The sequence below is a fragment of the Balaenoptera ricei genome, chromosome 5, assembly GCF_028023285.1.
Source record: "Balaenoptera ricei isolate mBalRic1 chromosome 5, mBalRic1.hap2, whole genome shotgun sequence".
NCBI lineage: Eukaryota > Metazoa > Chordata > Mammalia > Artiodactyla > Balaenopteridae > Balaenoptera > Balaenoptera ricei.
Window position 1 is genome coordinate 116,087,554 of NC_082643.1, and position 20,962 is coordinate 116,108,515.

Sequence of the window (20,962 nt, forward strand, 5' to 3'; positions counted from 1 at the left end):
TCGTAAGTGCCTGGAGAAACAGAATGCTAGCTCCTCAATGAGACAGTTTTTCAAGTCCTTGCTTATTGATTTTCATGGAACAAAGATCAAAGATTGAACTTACTCATCTCTGATTTGGCTAGCTGTAAATATCAAGAACCCAAACTCATTTGCATACATTAAGCTATGAGAGTGTGGTTTTTATGTAAAATACTTTAATACATGTTGAAAATCTTTTGCTTCGAACTTTTCAGCTCCTAAGTCATTTTTCTTAAGTGGTTATGCTATAGGGATCTGAGCAGGAGATCTCCTATTATGCTTATGGAAAAAAAGGCATACAGTTATTATGTTGCACTTTTACTCATGTCAACTCGCTAAGAGGCAGTGCCCTTCATTCATTTCAAACTTGTTGAGTTAAATATAATTCTGAGTTTTTACGCACTCCCAACAAATAAATCATAAGATAGGCAGGACAGTACACCTGTTGAAAGTGCAGACTATGAATGCAGATTACCTAATTTCAAATCCTGCTTCTACTGCTTACAAGCTGAATGACATTGGCAATTTACTTGCCTTCTCTGAGCTTAGGCTATAATACTACCTACCTTATAGGGTCGTGTGAGAATCAACTCTTAGGTATTTTTTAAGGGGCGTTTAGTAAATTACTTAGCTACTCATAATTTTTTATTATGTAATGGAAATTATGCACAATTACTTGCTTAAACATTAAACTAAACTAGTATTGTACTTTAATATTAATTCTCTGGAGTAGACTTGATTAATCATAGACTTAAGCAAAACTTTAAACATTCCTATTATATAAAATTTTGAAATATATGGTAGAAGAAGTCTATGGAAGTTGGTAGATAAAATATGTCCCTTGTGATATTTTATCTTCACTTTGTTTAATTCTGGGACTTTGCATTCTCATAATCCAAGGAATAAGGATCCAATTTAATTCCCTTGCAAATCTTGAGGCTAACAAATATTTTGTTTAATAAACCTTATCATCTTTGAGCTTCTAGAAACTACACCAATCCCAGACTATACATTTTGGGTTTTAATGACCTCAGGAAATGTTGCTTTCTTAATCTCATTTCTTTAAGACATTTGGTCCAGAGCACTTGTATCATATTATCATCTGGGAGTTCTGGAGTGGTTTGCTTTGTCTATCAAGATCTTTGTTGCGGTGTCCATTGTCTTTGCATCAGAGTTTTATATGGTTTCTACCCTTCGCTTTGATGGCATGCCTTTTCCCTTGCTATGCTGTAGGTGTGCAGAATTTGGAACAATTACATATAATGCTGCATGCTTTGCTTACTTGTTCTCTATATTTAAAGGAAAGAGTTTCTGTACCTCCTCCTTTAAGTACATTTCTAACATAATGAGTCCCTTTACACTTACCTTTCTGTTTCTCTTGAGACTCTCTAATAATTGAGAGTACCAATGGAAAGACAGCACTTTGTAAATGCAAAAAACTTTTACCTTGGTCAATGTCTTAAGGATGCACATTGCTCTTATTAATGCTTTTCTGGAGTATTCATTCATTATTGAGGCAATTGATTTTGTTTTTATTGATCATCACAATATTTGCTTTTTTCTTTAAAAGATGCTCTAATTTGCATTCCCTACATACATTTGCATATACAGTTTAAAAGTCTAACTACAAATAGGCATTGATTTTTCATAAAAGAGTACTAAGAAATGGAGAGAAATGGATTCTTATGCTAGTTCTGCCATTAACTAATTGTCCTTGAGCAAATTAACAATGAAATGTAAGCCTTGGTTTATTATTCTTGAAGGGAATATTTGGACTGTATTTCATCCAGTGTAGCCTTTAGATATAGCAAATCAATGGAATTTCATTCAAGAATTTATAAAGTGAAAATGGATTTTCTGATTATACATTGTACAGACATTCTGTTCATTCCTTCCTTAAACAAATAGTTATTGATTTCCTACTTGGTGCTGTGAACCCTAGAGATAACAGCAGTTAACAAGACAGACTATATCCCTTTACTCAGAGATGCAAATCAACAGTACCCAAGGGATTAGGTTAGCAGTGTACTGGTAAAAGTTTAATAATCAGCTCTTCAAAAAAATAAAACAAAAAGCTCTGATTTGTAACCTTTGCCTTTGATGATTTCCATGGTGTAAATACTTCCATACTTTCACCATGGCCAATTGGAGCTACCAATATGGTATCACTGAATGCAGAATTGGGAAAAGATGTGCAAAAAATTGACTCTCACTAGTGTGTGCAAACTGGTTCCAGTACAACCTAAGGATGAGTCACAGAAATGAAGGTGGTACTGAGTTTTTCCCTGTAAGTGAAAATACTTCCTCATCTCTAAGGAGTAGGATTTTAAAAACAGTTAGGTTCTTTCAGTTTTGGCTATAACTATCAGACCTGTATCCTCTTACCAAAAGTAAAATCAAGTAGGAGGTAAATACTGAAATGCAGTGCTGTGGTCTGGAATCAGGAGGCCAATTCTGGAACTATAATATTTGATTACTAAGGGAATATGGTTTGCTTTTTCTTTTGTCCTTTAAAAATATATTTTAAAATTAGAAAATGTTATACTTGTTTTTGACTATCTTTTTAAGTAACACAATAGTGTGTCTTTATATGGAATTTAAAATAATATTAATATTATTGTTTCATTTTTTTCACAGAGGTCTCAATTTCCCGTAGCAGTCAAATTAGTCATAAACATTCTGAATTTAGTATGTTCCATCAAAAGTTTTCCCTTGGTCTTATTATTTTCTCACTTATAATGTTTTCATTATTAGGAGAAGAACAAGATATATAAAGGCTTTGGGGTAATTAAAAAAAAAACCATACCCGTAGTTTCTCCACCACTTTCACCAGCACTATGTCAATCACTGAGACATTTTGCATCTCATTGGCATTCTTATCATTGACTAGAATCTAGTGTGAAACTCTGAGACATTTTCACCGGAGCCCTGGTTTTCTGATATCTGAAAAACCTCATTTTAATGTTAAAACAGAAATGTTATAGCTAAAATGATATTATTAATTCAAGTTTTATTAAAGGCATTATTCATTTTTATTTTTAAACTTATTTTTTATTTAAATGTGGAAATACTTCCTATAAGGATTATGGCTAAAATATTGAAATACATATTTCAATGCAAACAATAAAAGTATACAAAAAACATTAAAGGATGATGAATGAAAAACAATACATGAGAAAAAGGGATCACCCTTGCTACTTGTTATTAGGAGTAATAATTAAAATAATAACAATAGTGGCTACCAATTGTCATATGCACACGATGTTCTGGGCACCCTGCTAAGTACTATACAAATATCATCTTAATTCATCTTCCTAACAACTTACAAAGTATTATTATTTTCTTGTTGAGAAAATATGGAGGTCTCCATTTGAGAAATGAGACTACCAAGGGGAAAAATGAGTTCCAGAGGAGTTATATAACTTAACCTAGGACACACAGCTTAGTAATTAGCAGAGCCTATATTAGTACACAGAATTCAGGATACACTGCTGGAAGAATAATCTGAGAGGGAAGAGAGGAAAAGATAAGGAGAGAAATGGTCGTAAGAAGCTAATGCTGTGGGTTACCAGCTAGATGAATGGTGTCCCTTTAAGAATTACTGACATCACCATGTGATTTGAACTGATTCCAGTGAAGAAAAAAAGAGAACACAGGGAAGGGGACTCTGGAGGGGAGAAAAATGTAAACTTCAAACACAGTCTTAAGAATTTAAAAAAAGAAAAAAAAAAGATAATGAACAGATCATAGTCTCTAAGAGTAAAAACTAAATTAAAAGAGTAAGTTAAAAAGTTCTTGAATACAAAACCTTTTGATAAAGATTTTATGGGGGACAATAATGAGACACTGCACTTTGTAGAAAATATCCGAAATCTACCCAGATTGAGCATGTTGGGCAACTTGAATTTGATATAATTCACATGTCCTTTATAAGAGCAGATAAACTACATCACTAAACTGTAAGATTTAGACCCAATTATTTAATCCTTATTGTTCCTTGATGTTCTTGCGGGTTTATTAAGTACTCTCCATATTTTCCTGTTGTTGTTCTGAGAGCATTTTAGAGGTTTCAACATGATTACACAATGAATATTTCATGTAATCCATAGAAAACATTACTCTACCTTTTTAAAAATGATGTAAGGCAGCATCCCCTCATTTTTCAAACAAGGCTGTAAATTAAACAGGGTAAGGAAAAGCATCCTCATTTGACATATCGTGAAGCTGAGCCTCAGAGAGCCTCACCCATGATGGGCTGACCTGAGACGCACACCCAGAGCTCTGTGATTCCAGGGCCTACACGCTGGACCGTGCACATCATGCCTTCATTCGCTGTGTTGGATTTCTCAAACTCTAGATCTCAATGAAGCTCCCACCAAGAACATGTTTGAGAAATCAAGCTGTATCTAACTGCTATTTCACTTATATAGCAACCAATGCTCTGTGTTTCCACCATAGGGCACTGAGGACAAGTTACAAAAGCCTCGTCATTTTAATCACTTTGCCCACACAGTTTGTCTTTTAAGCTCCTTTTGGCAAACTTTAAAATAACTTGGCATCCCAACTACAGTAGTTACATACTTTTTTCTCAAAAGACAGTCTTTTCATGCTAATTCCCGGGTAACCAAAACTGCAAGGTCTGTTTTGGTTATTTAGTGTCTCAATACTGGCTAAATAGCTTTAACAAAGCAAGGAATAATTATCATCAAGGTCCTAGACAAAAACAGATGACACACTCCAATTTGATAATTTGAATAGAGATTATTAAAGGGCTTATTTATACCATTGTGGCTGGACTGAAGGGGAGGCACAAGGGATAGTGGGGTATCCTTGGAGCTAGTTAACAGCAGGGCTCATTACCAACCCTAGACCTGAAAGGTGAGAAGTAGAAGAGGTTACCATCCTTTCAAAGGAGAAAATTGTATGGAGAAGGCTGCTATGGCAGGAACGTAACCTTGGGCAAAGAGTCACAGCCAGATCTAGGAGATCCTTCAGGGAGTTGCTTCCTTGTCTTGCTGCATATCCCATTGGCCAGCCCCAGAAGCCAGAGGGCAGGGTAGCCCACTGATACAATCGAGAGAGATCAGACCAGCTGACAAGAAACAGTGGAGAAGGGAAGAGCATGGCTCTGGAAGGGCAAATGGAAGATAGCTAGCTTAGAAATCCCAGAATGTTGGATCAGGAAGAGCGTTGTAATCCAGGTGAATTATATTTATTAGGAGGAAAGCATAACCCAGAGATATGGTCCATTACAGTTCTGGATAAATCAGAAGCTTCTAAAGTCCTCTTAACTGCTCGTCATCGCTCATTTTCTAGACCGCTACCTACCTTCTCAACCTCTTTCCCTGAGATAATCCTTTAAGTCTGAAATCACCAGTTAATTTATGTAGCCATGATTTTATTTTCTGTTTCACTTCTTGCCCATTGTTCTTATATTTTGCCTCCTATTTTCCAGCTATTCTGCTTTTTGGCCATGAATAAGAGAAATAAAACCCAAAAGACAGAGGGTATTTGGCGATTGCTCTAAAGAGAAATAAAACCCAAAAGACAGAGGGTATTTGGAGATTGCTCTAGAATCAGAAACTATCTGTGAGGTTATCAGGATCAGGGTCAGAAAGTTTTATAAATAGCGTAACATACAGTTGTGCCATAGTTTTATTGACACTATTTTAATGCTATTTATTGATAATAAATTTAATTTTTGAAACATAATTATGTATTTTGTAAAATGATGAAAAATATGAGTGGAAACCTTTAGAAGAATGTGAAAAAATGACCCTTCCCTTTTACGAGCCTCAGGGAGCATTTTAGGAGAATTTATGAAAATAATGACAATTCAAGAGAGAAGATAGACAGACAAATTAGATTAAGAAGAATTTTTAGGAGTTGTGTTAGGACAACCAGAATGAAAATAGTATAACAGTATAATCTCTGGGTGTGGCTCCAGGCAGGTAGGGCTTTCAAGTTCAACAAATGAAACACCCTCTGCTTTTCCATCTTCCTAAATATGCAAACACATGACCAGCCACAATGTTTTTTACATTAAACCTCCACACATGGGATTTCTCTTGCTCTCTCCCTCTTTCTGTTTTGTCTCTGTCTTTCTCATTCTCTTTCTCTCTGCTGAGATCTCTCTGTCTTGTTTTCTCTCTTACTGTTCTTTATCATTTAACTGATAGCAATTCTATTACTGATCTACTGAGTCACTAGGGCTGAGTTTCGGAAACCCTCTCTTCAAGGTGGCAATAGATACAATCTTGTTTTTTTTTAAAAAGTGAACTCAGGCCTATCTTTCAATCTTTTGGCAGGATGGCTTGACGCCCCTTCATTGCGCTGCAAGAAGTGGACATGACCAAGTGGTGGAGCTTCTGCTGGAGCGGGGGGCTCCCTTGCTGGCAAGGACGAAGGTGAGTCATTATGAGGAAGATGGGATCCAACAAACTCTTTAAGACATTTTTTTGATAATCTCTATTCTTCTTGAAATCAAAGCATCAGCCAAGCGTATTCTATTTGCTCAATATTTGTGTTCCAGGAATGAGTAATAGATATCAAACTTCTTAAATTATTTAAAATAAAAAAAATACATGCATTAAGATGAATTAAATGTACAACTTCAAGTTCTTTCTGTATTTTCACCTGCTATTCTCTCTGCAGATGGAAATGTAAATATTACTGTATTATACATGAATGAGAATATTATATATAAGTGAGAATATTTCTTACGCTCTATTAGTCTACATTTTTATTATACTCTGAGATGACTATAAAATATATATAAAACTGTCTTTTAAAGAAGCACAAGTAGCAATACAAGATAAGTCTTTTGGCTCTCCAATCTTTATCTCTTAGACAATACTAGTAAAAAGAATTACTCACCAGTGGTGTTGGTTGATTATAATTGAGATTAATAGGTGATGTGGAAAACATAAGTTAGGATAGGCCAGCTACAAAGAACCAATAAACAAGCATACTGTTCTCTATGGCACAGTACATCTAATATTTTTTGTCTCATTTCATCAACATGCCCAACCATGGGGAAAACTCTTATCCATATAAATAGAAACCAAGTGATGAGCTGATTTGTTGAAGGTTTTCTTTGGGTTACTAGAAAATATCATGAGACAAAATTTGAAGATAATCACACAGAGTTATTTAATGGGACATGTAACAACCCTCGGATCCTTAAATACAAAAATTTAGACAAGGACATGTCTTAATATTTTCTCCCTATTTCATCTCCCCCATCCCCTGAACATGATTCATATCAACTGATGCTGTTACTAGGGTAAGCTCAGAAAAATAAGGCAGCAAACACAGCAAATATTTTTTAATTTATATTATATCTTAATTGAATATTTAATTGATATCATTTGGAGCAAAAACTGGCCCACACATTCAAAATTTGTATAGAATGAACTCAGTCTTTAGAGATGTGCCACACAGATCATGAAAGGGTGGCTTCAAATCAGAAATATATGAAGACGAGAAATAAATCATCTGCATTGTTTTTATGCTCATACCTATACTAAGAATGTTGTAGAGATCTGTCTTTAAAATGTAACATTTTGGGCTGGGTAATGCAAAGATAATTACGGAAAGTTTTGTTGAGGAAACGGATTGAAATTTAAATGGAAATACCAAAATTTCAGACTAGTCATGTTATAACCAATAAAAGGCCTATATCAAATTGAGGGTAGGTAGATATACTGTTGCACAAACCATAAAATAATCTCATCTACAGAATCTGCCAGTAATTGTCATATCACTAGTGAAGACCATGGGTTACCTAGATGGAACTTTTTTTAATGGCCTTCTTATAAAATCAAATATCATTCATATATAAGGATACAGCATAAAGCACCATATAAGGTTACAGCATAAAGCATTCATATATAAGCATACAGCATAAAGCATCTGTGACTGCATAATCTGCGACTGTCCTACACTGTTGAAATCACCTTCCTTGTTGAGAATGTTGGGCCTTTGGCCTATTCTGGCTTCTTTATCCAGACAGTTTCTGCTTCTTTGAATATAATGACTGCCAAACTAAATCCTTGCTCAACAGTTATTTTCTAGTCACTGTATTTGCATTGATTAGTAAGAAAAGATAATAGTCCCCTTCTTTTAATGGGCAAATGTTTTCTAATTTAACTTTTTCCTATAAGCTTATTTAATTTTTAAAAATGAGAGTCTCACCTAGACTAATAATTATCAGTGAACTACTTGGCTGTCTTGTATTCCTGCTGTTGACCTTCTCTGAGGATTAAGTCTAAAGCTGTTTTTGGCAGTATCAATGATGATAAATTTAGATTATCCTCAAAATTTTAAAGTTGGGAGGTCATCGACACGTGGTCCATATTTGCCTTATACTTTTCTAGCTCTTATCTGACTGCTTTCTCCAAATCCAATTCACGTCTCATGATAGAAAAAAGAAGTTGCAGAATTTCCGAGCAGTGTGGACCTAAGAGATGATCAAAGTCTCCTTCTCTCCCTGACCCACCCACTTGCTCCTCCTGCATCCACTTTCCCCTCCATTGAGAAGTAAAGAAATTCATGCAGAGAGATGAATTGAATGTAGATTTCTATGTATGGAATTGGATACAGATAATTTAAGCATCAGCTATTACTTGTTTTTGTACATCTAATATTGCCCTAATAATTGTGAGCCAACTGAATTGCTACACGTACTATATATTCATTCATGAAAGATCTATTAATTTTTGCCTAAAATATCACAGTTATGAAATTAAACATTCTCTTATCTTCCTTCTCTGCCAAACATAATCTGCTGTATGTTTAGGTGTCGAGTGGAAATTATTTTTCTCTGCTACCAGTGGTTCCAGAGATCAAGAATTGACTTTGTCGTGTTTCAGAATCCGAAAGGAATGACTGAAATGTGGTCTTGGTTTGGTTTGGTTTTGATGCACAGAATGGGCTGTCTCCGCTTCACATGGCTGCCCAAGGAGACCACGTGGAATGTGTGAAGCACCTGCTCCAGCACAAGGCGCCTGTTGATGACGTCACCCTGGACTACCTGACGGCCCTCCACGTTGCCGCACACTGTGGTCACTACCGTGTAACCAAACTCCTTCTGGACAAGAGAGCCAATCCAAACGCCAGAGCCCTGGTAAACCTAGCCCAGTCCACATTAACTGAATACAGATCGACATAAGCAAACCCACATTGATCGACCAATGGTTGCAGACACAGCAGTGCATGGTTATAGATGTGTAGTTAATTCTAAATTTGTCACCTCCCACAAGCTGCCTGCCTACTTCATGCCTTCATAGTTTGCTATTAAATGATGGCAAGGATAGATTTAAGAGAACACCAAGGTAACATTTCCATAATTAGCAACTCATAGATAGGTATGAAACCTCTGGAGTGATAAGCATTTTTAAACAGAAAAGAGAAGTTGAAAAATAGGCAATTATCAAGTAAGTTCTAGACACCTCTATATAAAGTCAGAATAAAATTGTAAAAAAGTTGAACTTTATTAATCTCTTTTTGACAAAGAAAGTTTTAAAGTGGTGAATAGATTTTACTATGTAAGATAATGTAAAATGTAAGCCTGTGAAGAATTCACTTGGAGATATTCCTTATTGACCTGATTACTCAGCCCCAGGCTAATAGAAAAGTAATGCTTGGCGTCTTCTTGCTTCAGGAAGCATTTTATATAAACTATTTCAGGAATTGCTCAGGAGAAATCTGCAAGAGGCTGTCCCTAGAGCAGCTTCTGTTTCTCCCAAGTTCTAATATTGAATAAATCTTCTTGCTTCACTTATATTTTAACCATAATCATTGGAAGCATTAGACATGTACTAATTTATGCCTCTTGTTTCTTAATTCTCCAACTAAAAGCAAATCCTTTTTTCTCTTTGTTAAATGGTTTATGTAAGTTAAATTAGTCTTTAGACAATCAATATTTAAGAGAATGTCATTAGAATTAGCAAATATTGAATCTTATTTTTATTAGAAATTTTCCATTGGAATCAATTTATTTATTATTGCCTGGGGAACAACTATACTTTTAGGTTTATGTGCAATTATGTAAGGATATTTATTTTCTTATAAGGAGGAAAGTACTCATTTTCATTTGGATAGTGGTCAATAAGCATGTAAAATATCACACTCTAATCACTGCAGATCTTTTAAGTGCTGCATATACATGTAGTTATTTATATCTGGCTTATTACATAGCTCATAAATGGGAAATTACTTAACAAATATTGTGAACAATAATGTCATGAGGTTAAAGAAAATCATATGCTTTCCTGAGAACTGCTAGTATAGAAAAATATTGACTGATAAACAGTCCCTATTGGGACATGCAAAATTGTTAACTAACAGAATAGATACGATTCTATATAGAGACATCATTGTTCAGATAAAAATATAATACTTAAATATAACACATAAGGATTAAGCATGGGGCTAGTTAACAAATTTTTATGTAGTTTCCCCTAATTGCTGCACATTAGCCTAGTATGGAAAGTTAGAAAGTACCTTAAAGACTTCTCCACATTCCTTTGCTTCTAAGAGATACCTTCTTCTAGTTATTCCAAAAATTCTCCATACTTATTTTGAAAATATTCGGGAACTTAATAATCATTTCTTTTTGAAACAAAATGTATGTGATTGACATAAATTATAAAAAATGTGTTATGTTAAAATATAAGAAATATAACCTCTGGGTATAAAATATTATCAACATAAATAATGATTTCCACTAACATGCAAAACTCCTCATAAAAACTTTTTAATATAAACATTATAACTTCTGGATATAAAAAAATTATCAACACAAATAACGATTTCTGTTAATTTGTAACACCTATTCCCTAAAGAAAATAGTACCTAGGCTGAAACATTTATTATAGTCATGTTCTTAGATTTTTGAAGTAAAACAGGTAATGATTGTTCGCTTTAAGAAATAGCTCATCATCAGAAAAACACATGCTTATCTTTGATGCATTTTTAAGCCAGTCCATAATCTGACCAATCAGTATACTTTAAAACAGTTTAGAACTTGTAAAGTATAATTGCCTCAGTTTTTTGCTTCTTGGAAGAGTAGGCCCATGTAATTTTCTTCCTTTTTGTTTTCTCTGTAACCACACACACAATGCCATACCTGCCCACCACATATAAACCAAGTTCAGAGCCTCCAGGAATACACCACCACTTTCTCTCTAAATCCAGCACCTACAGCACTTGAAGAAATGGTAACACTACATGAGGATGTAACATTACTGCCTGCAATGTGCCAGCATGGAGTTGTGTGAGAATCGTTTCTGCATGTTTTCAACTAACTTGATTGTCTTTCGCACAGAATGGTTTTACTCCACTGCACATTGCCTGCAAGAAAAACCGCATCAAAGTCATGGAACTGCTGGTGAAATATGGGGCTTCAATCCAAGCTATAACAGAGGTAGAAAAATGTTTCAGCTTGTCACGAAACATTCCTTCTCTTACTCCTTCTTCCCCTTCCTTCTGCCCATCTTCTGTCCTCTTCACTCAAGTATTATTTATCTGAAGAAGCCCCAAAGCCCCCACCGGTGCAGAGGAGTAAAACTGCTGTCGCTTTGTTTCGCAGTCTGGCCTCACACCAATACATGTGGCTGCCTTCATGGGCCACTTGAACATTGTCCTTCTTCTGCTGCAGAACGGAGCCTCTCCAGATGTCACTAACATTGTGAGTATGGCTTGGGTCAGAATAACCACAGGGAGAAAGAGAGGAAGCGTGTGGGTGTGTAGGGATGTTTGTGTGTGTGTGTGTGTGTGTGTGTGTGTGTGTGTGTGATCAAAGCTCAGCAGCTGAGCTAGAAGGTCGCTGAGAGGAACCTCCATAGGGTAAGAAATGTTTTAGAAAATAATAAAATGGAAACTGTGGAATAAGACTGTGTCAGCTTCCTGGTGCAGATAAATTGAACATGCATCTTAAATACACTTATAAAACAAAATACATTTTAAAAGCTCCTCTGAACGTGAAGGAATGATTGATTGGAATAAAATGTTCAGGACTCACTCTACTTGCTTGAGTGAATCATATTCCAGGAAATTTTGGTTAAAATATTAAGTCACTACCATAATCAATTATATCAAATGATTAACCAGAGATAGACCAATATTAGAAGATTTTTTACTTAATATCAAATTCTCCCTCCCTCCTTCAGTTACATGGATTTTCCATTTTCTAACCTTACTTTGATTTTTCCTTTTGATTTGGTTGGCTGAATTAGTTATAACTTGAAACGTTTTCATGTATCCTGAAATCCATGTTGGTCTTCAGACAACTTTTTTTCTGACAATAAATGCTGGATATTCCAGAATTCTTCTACCTAATCTAAATTAGGATTTTTACTTCCCATTTCTTTATATTTCTCTCATTTTCTTGGAGTCAGCCCAGTTAAACTTTGATCATTGAATGCAGATTTTCTCCTGAGCAAGAGAACTTGCTCTGTACAAAATACTGTAATGTATTTGAAGCTCACCAGGACCCACTGGAATATTGAGATTTTTAAAAAAGTATTCAATAGAAATAACTCTCCAAATAAATGTTAGTGCTTATTATTAAAATGAATCATATTTTCAAAAGCAATTAGTTTACTATTGTTGCTAATTTTTGGTATTCCATTCCTTTTGAGTTATGAAATGGAATGTTCAATTTTACTTTTTATTCATATTCCCTCTCATTTTCTCATTTCCTTGTATTTTATACACTGTTTCTGTGCTGAAGTTTCTGATGCATGGACAAAATCCATATGAAATAAATTTATTTGATTTTAAAGATGAGTTAACACCTCTCTTCATATTATTCACAATTGGAGTATAAAACCATTAAAGAATTGAAATATAGTCTGTATTTATACACCCCCCTAATTACAGCTTACTGATCCTAAAGTAATAATATATGCTAATTTTAAATTTCTCCAATAAGGATAAGAGTAATTTCACAACATGCCAATTTGAGTTTAATTTATGGTCACTTCTTAGAACTTTAAAGGAAATCAATAGCATCCTTTTTCTGTTCAGAGATGACCACCTCCCTTTTTAAAATTGAGACCTACACAAACCAGTACCTTTCAAAAGAAGTTCTCTGAGTACTCTCCCACTGTACTGTATTTTCCTTCTTTGCATTAAAATGCCTACAGGATCTCAGGAGCAATGGTAATACTATGTGAAATTATATTATCATATTATCATAGTAACATAGACAAGTATATTCTATGCAATGCTTGATTGAAATCCCCCATGTTAATCGTTTTGAGGGGAGATTTTTGCAAAATCATCAAAGAAAAGCCACATGAAATGATTGTATGATTTTGCGGCACTCTTAATTGCTTCTTTACTGACCAATTCCAAATGATTTGATGGTTATGTATTTGCTCCATATTGATATACTCCACTCTGCAAACAAAAACAAAAACAAAAACAAAAAACTATATGGGCTACATATAGATTTTCAAATAAAAAAACAAATTTTTATTTGTTAAACAAAATATCAATTAAAACAATAAAAATGTTGACATATTTAGGTTCTTGAATACTCCCAAATTTGGCAATTGCTATATTAAACTTTAAATTCCACCTGTTGGTCATTATAAATTTCTTCATTTTGTTTTATCTTCTCATTCGTCCATTACATACTCTTTCTCTTCAGCCTTCTCAAAACAAATACTTGAGAGCCACCTGCCAATGTAATCCTCTTCTCAAATGTGTTTCCTAGTTGCTTTTTGTTTGTTCATTTTAATTTTTGTATGATGTGTCCTTCAGGGAGCAGATACCATGTAGATAGGGTTACCAGATAAAATATAGGACTCCTGGTTAAATTTGAATTTCAGATAAATACCAAATAATTGTTTTTAGTATAAGTATGTACCATGCAATAGTTGAGACACACTTATATTAAATAATTATTCTTTGTTGGTCTGGAATTCAGATTTAACCGGCCATCCTGTATTTTGATATGCTAAATCTGGCAACCCTACATTTAGAGGAATTTAACTTTCTCTAGCAGTGTGATGCCTGTGAACTGGTGTATTCTCAGAACGTGAGGATATAGCTGTTGCATCCAAAACTCTTTGCAGGTTGATTAAGAAACTGTGTGAACACTGACTGCCTGCTTGCTGTGTCAGAGTTGGTCATTTCCTGACCCCAAAGTACCCTACCCTTGAAGCCTTTGTGTGTTGCCTGAAATCATGTTGCATTTTTGAATGCAATGCTGTCTGTTGTGCTTTGATGCTTTACAACTGATGCAGCCAAAGTGGAAGTCAATGTAGCTGTCAGCAGAGTCAGTTTTAACAACTGGGAGGAGGGGCATGAAATGTCGTACCTGCTTTGGACATGAGCATACCCATTCTCCTGCCAGTCTTGTTTTTGTCTCAAAATTCACTCCAAGTGTGAAGTGTACCAATAACTCAATCATGTGCAGATATTATTACCGCAAATCTCCCTTTCCAGAAGGCTCACAAATGCACTTTAAAACCTAGAAAGCTGAACTGCCAGTCGTAATACATCCATAATCCAAAGTATTCATTGACAACCATGGGAGTAGAAAACCCAGCACTTTTGGAGCTGTCCAGAATGCAAAGTGGGGGACAATCGAGTTTTTCTCTTCTTACAGCAAATCAACGGATTCATGACTAAGTTCACACTTCATATTATGTTTAAGAATTTCCCCTAACCCTTAAAGTTAATTAGCTTAAGATAAGGAAAACAGGGCATTGAATAAGATGAGATGCCCAATAACTAAGAAATGGAACCTACTGATTAAAATATATATACCCTCTTTCATTTTCTTATTTATACTTATGTATAAACAAGGGTAACATAATATAAAAGGGTAAAGGCAACTTACATAAAGGTCAATTACCCAAAAGTCATTAAATAAGAATTAAACAAGACCATTGTTTTAAAGTAGAGAGACCATTTGCATATATATATATCTTTTCTTCATATATAATGTTTAATACTTTAGGTTTTATATCTAACTTGTCAATTTCAAATGTGTAAACATCATAAAAACAACTTATTTTAAGCATAAATAAAGATACTAGAAATACTAAGACTAGTATTTGAAACCTTTTAGATTTTGAAAACCCTTTATTGATAAAGTTTGGCTTGTAAATGTATAAATTCATCGTTGAGTAGGTACTCCTGAGGCCTCTTTGACTTAACTTCTTATAAGGAAACTCATTTTTTGTCTTCATTCTACTAAAATTAGTAAAATTGCTGTACTATTATAAGGCTTAAAAATGGAATAAAGATTTGAGGGTTTTTTTAAAAATAGTTAGAAGATCCAGCTTCATCTATTTAGAGGCAGGTTTTAAGTGATATAGAAAAGTTAGAAATCATGGCTGTCTGAAGAGGAAAAATCTTGCCATACATCCAAAGTCTGAAAACAGTACTGCTGTTCCAGTCATGTTATTTTATGTAATAACATACTCCAAATACATTTACTCTACAAAAGTCAAAAGATGTCATCAGAAAATAAGGCCATTAGAGGATAAATGAATCATCAACAAAAAGAAGATTAGAGTAGACATCCAGCTTAATGCTCTCAAATTCAGATCATTGGGATTGAATTTCTCATAACTTCATAAGGAATGGGTCTCTGAATACTAGCAAAAAATGAACTCTGAGCTAAGTACCAAACTAAAGTTTGTCTTAAATCTGGGTTTAAGGGTTTGTTGTGCAAGTAATCAGAAGAAATTATTCACTGGAATTTGTCAAACGTTATCCAGTTACCTCAACCAATGTTGAAATCAATTTAGTTTATTTGGAATAGTTTACCTGGTTGAAATCAACCTTATTTTCTAGTATAGTTGTGGTGACTAAAATAACTTTTATTCCAGTATCTTATTCTTTTATACTGTAAAATTATTTGAAAGAATGAATACCTGCTTTCTTTAGAACTACATGTGGTTTTAAAATATGCGGATTGAAAAAAAACCCTTCTCTTAGAGGCAGTAATTAACAGGCTTCCCAATGAGAAAATTCTCTGATGTCTAACCATCATCCTTCATGCTGCAGGTTAAGCTACCTTTTTCTGATAAGTGTGTCTTCCTTGATGCAGCATGAAGCTACTTGAGGAGACACCTGAAGCTCAGTGCTGCCCACCTCAACTGATGGCACTGTTAACATTGCTTTACTCATCTCTCAGTATTTCTCTCAAATAACTGTCTGTAATTAAATACGCTCATCAATAATAAGCAGAAGACCTCCTGGGCAAATCAGATTCCTCGTATGAACAGTCTTTATCTAGTCTCATAACACAAAGATAAAGCCAATGTAAAAAAAAATAGTTTATTTCAGAAGTAAATTTTGAATTCTGAAAAGAAATGACATGTATGGTACAGATGATGTGATTTTTTTGCACTGCGTTGACTTGATCTTCAGCATCTAGAGTTTCTCATAAAAATGGGATTGAGCTGTAATCACATATTTAAGTGTGACAGATTTTAGATTTGAAGGATGAAAGGTAACTTCATATCACCAAAAGCAATTTAGGTTATGCCACGTTGATTGTGAAGTTAAACCTCAGGGTATCCTGAATGTTTGGGTAAGTTCACTGGTTTGTCATGAGTGAAAAAAAAATTAAACACTTGTCTTATCCTTTTGAAGATGGAGAAGATACTGTTTTTCCAGACCAAACAATTATGAAATAATTATACCTTTTCATAGATTTCTTAAACTTCTGGATATAATGCTATCTTTCACAAAAAGGCACATTTTTATTCTATGCCATGCAGAGCAGTGGGTTTACTTATGATTGAATGATCTTTGTTTCCTGGCAGCGTGGGGAGACTGCACTGCACATGGCAGCCCGGGCGGGGCAGGTGGAAGTGGTCCGATGCCTCCTGAGAAATGGTGCCCTTGTCGATGCCAGAGCCAGGGTAGGTGCTGGTGCTTGCGGTTTTCTTCTGTTTGTGCATGAGTTCTATCCTTAAGAGATGCTGCTATTCTTCATCTCTTGATGTGGAAATGCCAAGGACTGTAAGTGAAAACATCAATTCAGTAACAGTTTTTCAGGCAAAAATGAAATGGTACAGTAAATATACACAATGGAAAATGCACTTCAATTTCAGAAACACTAACATTTGAAAAAATAATACAGTTTAGTATCTAAGAAATTTGGCATTGACTAACATTTTAATAAATTTTTTTGACCTATGAAAGCACTTCCACATATATCTTCATTTTCATGAATTTTAACATTTTAACCTATATTATATAGATACTATATATATTAAAATTTATTTCTTACCACCAAAGCCAATCAAATTTCCATAGACATTCCTTACTAGTAACTTAGAAACAAACCATATTCAAAGTTTTAATGTTTCCCTTCATCTGTAATTTCCTCATTTCTATAATGAGTTCTACTTTTCTTCTTACTTTGATTTTCCATATTTAGGCATTCTACCCTTCCACTATTCCAAAATAAATGAATTTTGGCCCAGGAGATTGTGTGATTGGATTCTCCTATTTCTGATTCCCACAACTTGATGTTTTTCTTCTTCTTTTTAAAAAATTTCCCTTCCCAGTTGCTTTTTTCACCTTCTTCCTTTACACTGAATATTTTATCAATATCTTCTGTTTCCTTTTCCACGCTGTTTCATTAACTTTCACACTAGCACCTTTGGGATTCTCATGGACTATTTAAACACTTTCGCTTCTTGTTCAATATTTGATATATCTAAGCTAGAACTCACTTCACCTTGAATCCTACCGTATTGAGTCCGTTTTCAAAACAGTATTGTATTGGAATGAAAACATTCAGCTGGAAACAGACAAATTGTCATTTCAGACAAGTCATTTCACTTCCGGGTCTTTATTATTAAAATATAAGGGTTGGACTTAGAAACCTTGAAACTCCTTTCCAGACTTCTTAACATTCTCTGACTCTATGAATTTTATAGCATTTTTTTCCACAGACCTTCATGCAGAATCCAGTGATACGTGGGCAGCCTTCATTACTCTAGTAGTTTTAATTTTTTTCTGCCTTTCTATCCATTGTACGAGTAGTGTAATTTATGTTCTTTGGTACTCATCATTGGCATTTTATGCTCTTATATATTAAATGCTTTTGTTATTCAAACTCTATTCTTCCCTGCCTTGGCATTTTTCTTGTTTCCCTTCCCCACCCCCTTAAAGACTGTTTTTTAAAAGCAGTTTTAGTTCCACAGCGCAACTGAGAGGAAGGTGCAGACGCTTCCCATAGGCCCCCTGACCCCACAGTCTTCCCAGTTATGAGCATTCCCCACCAGAGCGGTACATTGGTTATGAGTGACGAACCTACATTGATACATCATTATTCCCCCAAGCACCTAGTTTACGTTAGGGTTCACGCTAGGTGTTGTACATTCTATGGGTTTGGACAAATGTATAATAACATGTATCCATCCTTATAGTATCATATAGAGAGAGTAGTTTCACTGCCCTAAAAATCCTCTGTGCTCTGTCTATTCTCATTTCCTTTTAAGTTTACCTGGCAATTCAGCTGTTAAAAAAAAATTTATGGTCCGTCAGTGCGCTCTGAATATCATGAACTTCATTAACTTTACCAGAAATTGTGGTAGTGTACCTGGTAAATATTTTGTAATCCATACTTAATAATGAAAGGGTTTCTCATTAATCCCTCTTAATATAAAATAAAACTGCTTAATAGTTTGTAGTCAAATTCCCACATGCATGCACTTCTGAAAACTCCCTCTCTTAACCTAATACCATTGCTCTACAATTCACTCTCTTCCAAAGGGGAGATAGTTACAATTATACCCAGTTACTACACTGATCTCCAAGGTCAAGATCTCTGGGTAGTCTGTTTTCTTCTTCTCTATCAGGTTTAGAAATAATACCTCATGGTTATATAATCATGGGGCTAAGTCATATTTATGCCTACTCCCAATATATAATGAAAGAAAAGTCATATCATCACAATAATATCTCTCAGTTAAAAGTGCAAGCAGCATACTCTATTCACCAGTCAAGAGCATAAGACATATTTTGCTGTACAGACTGGAAGGCCGGGGCTACAGTGGCGTAAGTTCCTGGGTCAGCCAATGTGCTTGTCCCCCGGGCCCTGCCCTCAGGAAGGTCCTTTCTTGTCCAATGTCCTCCATGGACATAGCTGAGAGGGCCGCTGGGACCTGCCCTTTTGGGAGTTCTCTTGCTTTAGGTGCCCGTATTCTTTTGGCACAATACGGGGGCCTGGCATTTGCTTTAGGGATTGAGCAATCACAGGGCCCCTAGTCTTAAACTCACTTGGAACGTAACTCACTTAAAACTTTAGTTAACTGCTGGTATATATGGTTCCTGGGAATCCTGTTAGCTAGTAACTTATAGCAGAAATTTTATCAAACATTTGAACCCTGTCCCAGCCTTTGCTATTTCTGTCTTTTGGTAAAAGGAGTTGGGGCTCAGCGAGTTTCCCTAATTTTGGAAACTAGCAGTGATGGTAAGGCAGAGCTCACGTCTTCCTGGATCAGGCTGTATCACTGTCAGTGATGCTTTATGATGAGAGAATTATTGCCCCTTGTATTTGGAAGAGGCCTAGAGGATCAAGCTGCCCACATTTTTTTCTTTAGCTCTTCCCATGAATATTATCTTCTGTGATTTCCCAATTCTTTGCCTTGGATTGAATTAGCTTTAGCTTGGGGTGGCAAATTCAACTTTTGCAATTCTACAGGGAAACAATTACCCAAACCTCCAAGGTCTTATAATCTCTGATTACAGGTGGAAAGACTTTCTTATCAAATTTGTAGGTTCTTCCCTTTTCCACTTTCAGATAGGAGCGTACCAAAAGTTGAAGAAAATGGGCAAAACAGCTTATTTCTTAACTTTCTTTTTTTTTTTTTTTAAACACATACCTTAATGCTCTGAGAACCAAGAGACACTGATCGATAATTTAAGCAGTTACTTGGCCACCACCAGTCAAGGACTGCCGCTTCTCAGCTATGGTTTAAGGGGTCACCATTGCCCTAAGGCTCCCCCTCGCTCGCTGAAAACACATGTTAGAGTGTGTCACTTGTAATACCCACCTCAATCAAATTCTGCTGGGCAGAAGTCCAAGCAGGGAAACCCAGAAACAACAGATGTTCACGATAGCTATCCTCAAGTTCTTTGGTCTTTGATTGTGTTTTGCTGTCCATTTATTTTTGTAACTGTTAATTCTCTCCATTCCTCTCTTTTCTCCTCTGTATTTCAGAGAAAGTTGTATCTTTTAAGTGTTGTCTGTCTCCCTTCCTATTGAGAGACCTCCAGTCCTGTTAGTTTTCTTAGAGGCCATCATATTGTATCTCTTTCTGTGGAATGAATAGACAAAGAAATGTCTTTAGAATCCAATGCCTGAATTCAAGTTCTGTTTTCATAGCTGCGTAACCTTGGACAGTCCTGGAAAACTCATTTAATTCCTCTTAATCTCTTTTCTCTGGAAAATGGTTGAATAATATATGTTACGCCTTCCTTTCAGGTCTAAGTATAGGACTTGTCAGGTATGCATCATACATGAAAGAAGTTTATAAGGTGCAAATTTTTCCAAAATTCCAATTCTATTGCTAAAATAATTGTATTATTACTGTTTATTATTTAGTTCTTACCACCCTGAAATGCATACAGTGCTATTTCATCTCTTCCTGTACCTTCCACTTAATACTTTTTTCCTTTTCACTTTAAGATAAAGTGCATTTATTTGAACAGTTCTTCCTATTCTATTCTACCTTCTCCATTCATTCTTAGCCCTGGAAGTTGGCCCAGCTTTTCCTTTCTCACCTTTGTTATGACATGCCCTTGGGCAGATTATAGAGATATACCTCTTTTCATCACTAAGGTTACACACAATTTTCTTTTATCAAGACAATGGTTTGGCCTCATTTTCTTAACACTGAAAACATTTTCCTGACCACACATTAGAGTCAGGTGATTTCTTGAGCCTTCTCGAACG

The 20,962-nt window shown here is 35.2% G+C and overlaps 1 protein-coding gene across 41 annotated transcripts in view; it reads left to right on the forward strand.

Moving 5' to 3' along the window:
- Positions 1–20,962, forward strand: part of ANK2 (ankyrin 2) — a 695,510-nt gene that overhangs the window by 545,688 nt on the left and 128,860 nt on the right. For 35 of the 41 annotated variants that reach the window (XM_059923449.1, XM_059923446.1, XM_059923454.1 and 32 more), the window contains 5 exons: positions 6,327–6,425; positions 8,948–9,145; positions 11,348–11,446; positions 11,612–11,710; positions 16,815–16,913. In XM_059923449.1, coding sequence (XP_059779432.1) covers positions 6,327–6,425; positions 8,948–9,145; positions 11,348–11,446; positions 11,612–11,710; positions 16,815–16,913 — 594 coding nt within the window. The remainder of the gene's footprint in view (positions 1–6,326; positions 6,426–8,947; positions 9,146–11,347; positions 11,447–11,611; positions 11,711–16,814; positions 16,914–20,962) is intronic. The other 6 variants (XM_059923476.1, XM_059923485.1, XM_059923464.1 and 3 more) reach the window with 1 other exon arrangement.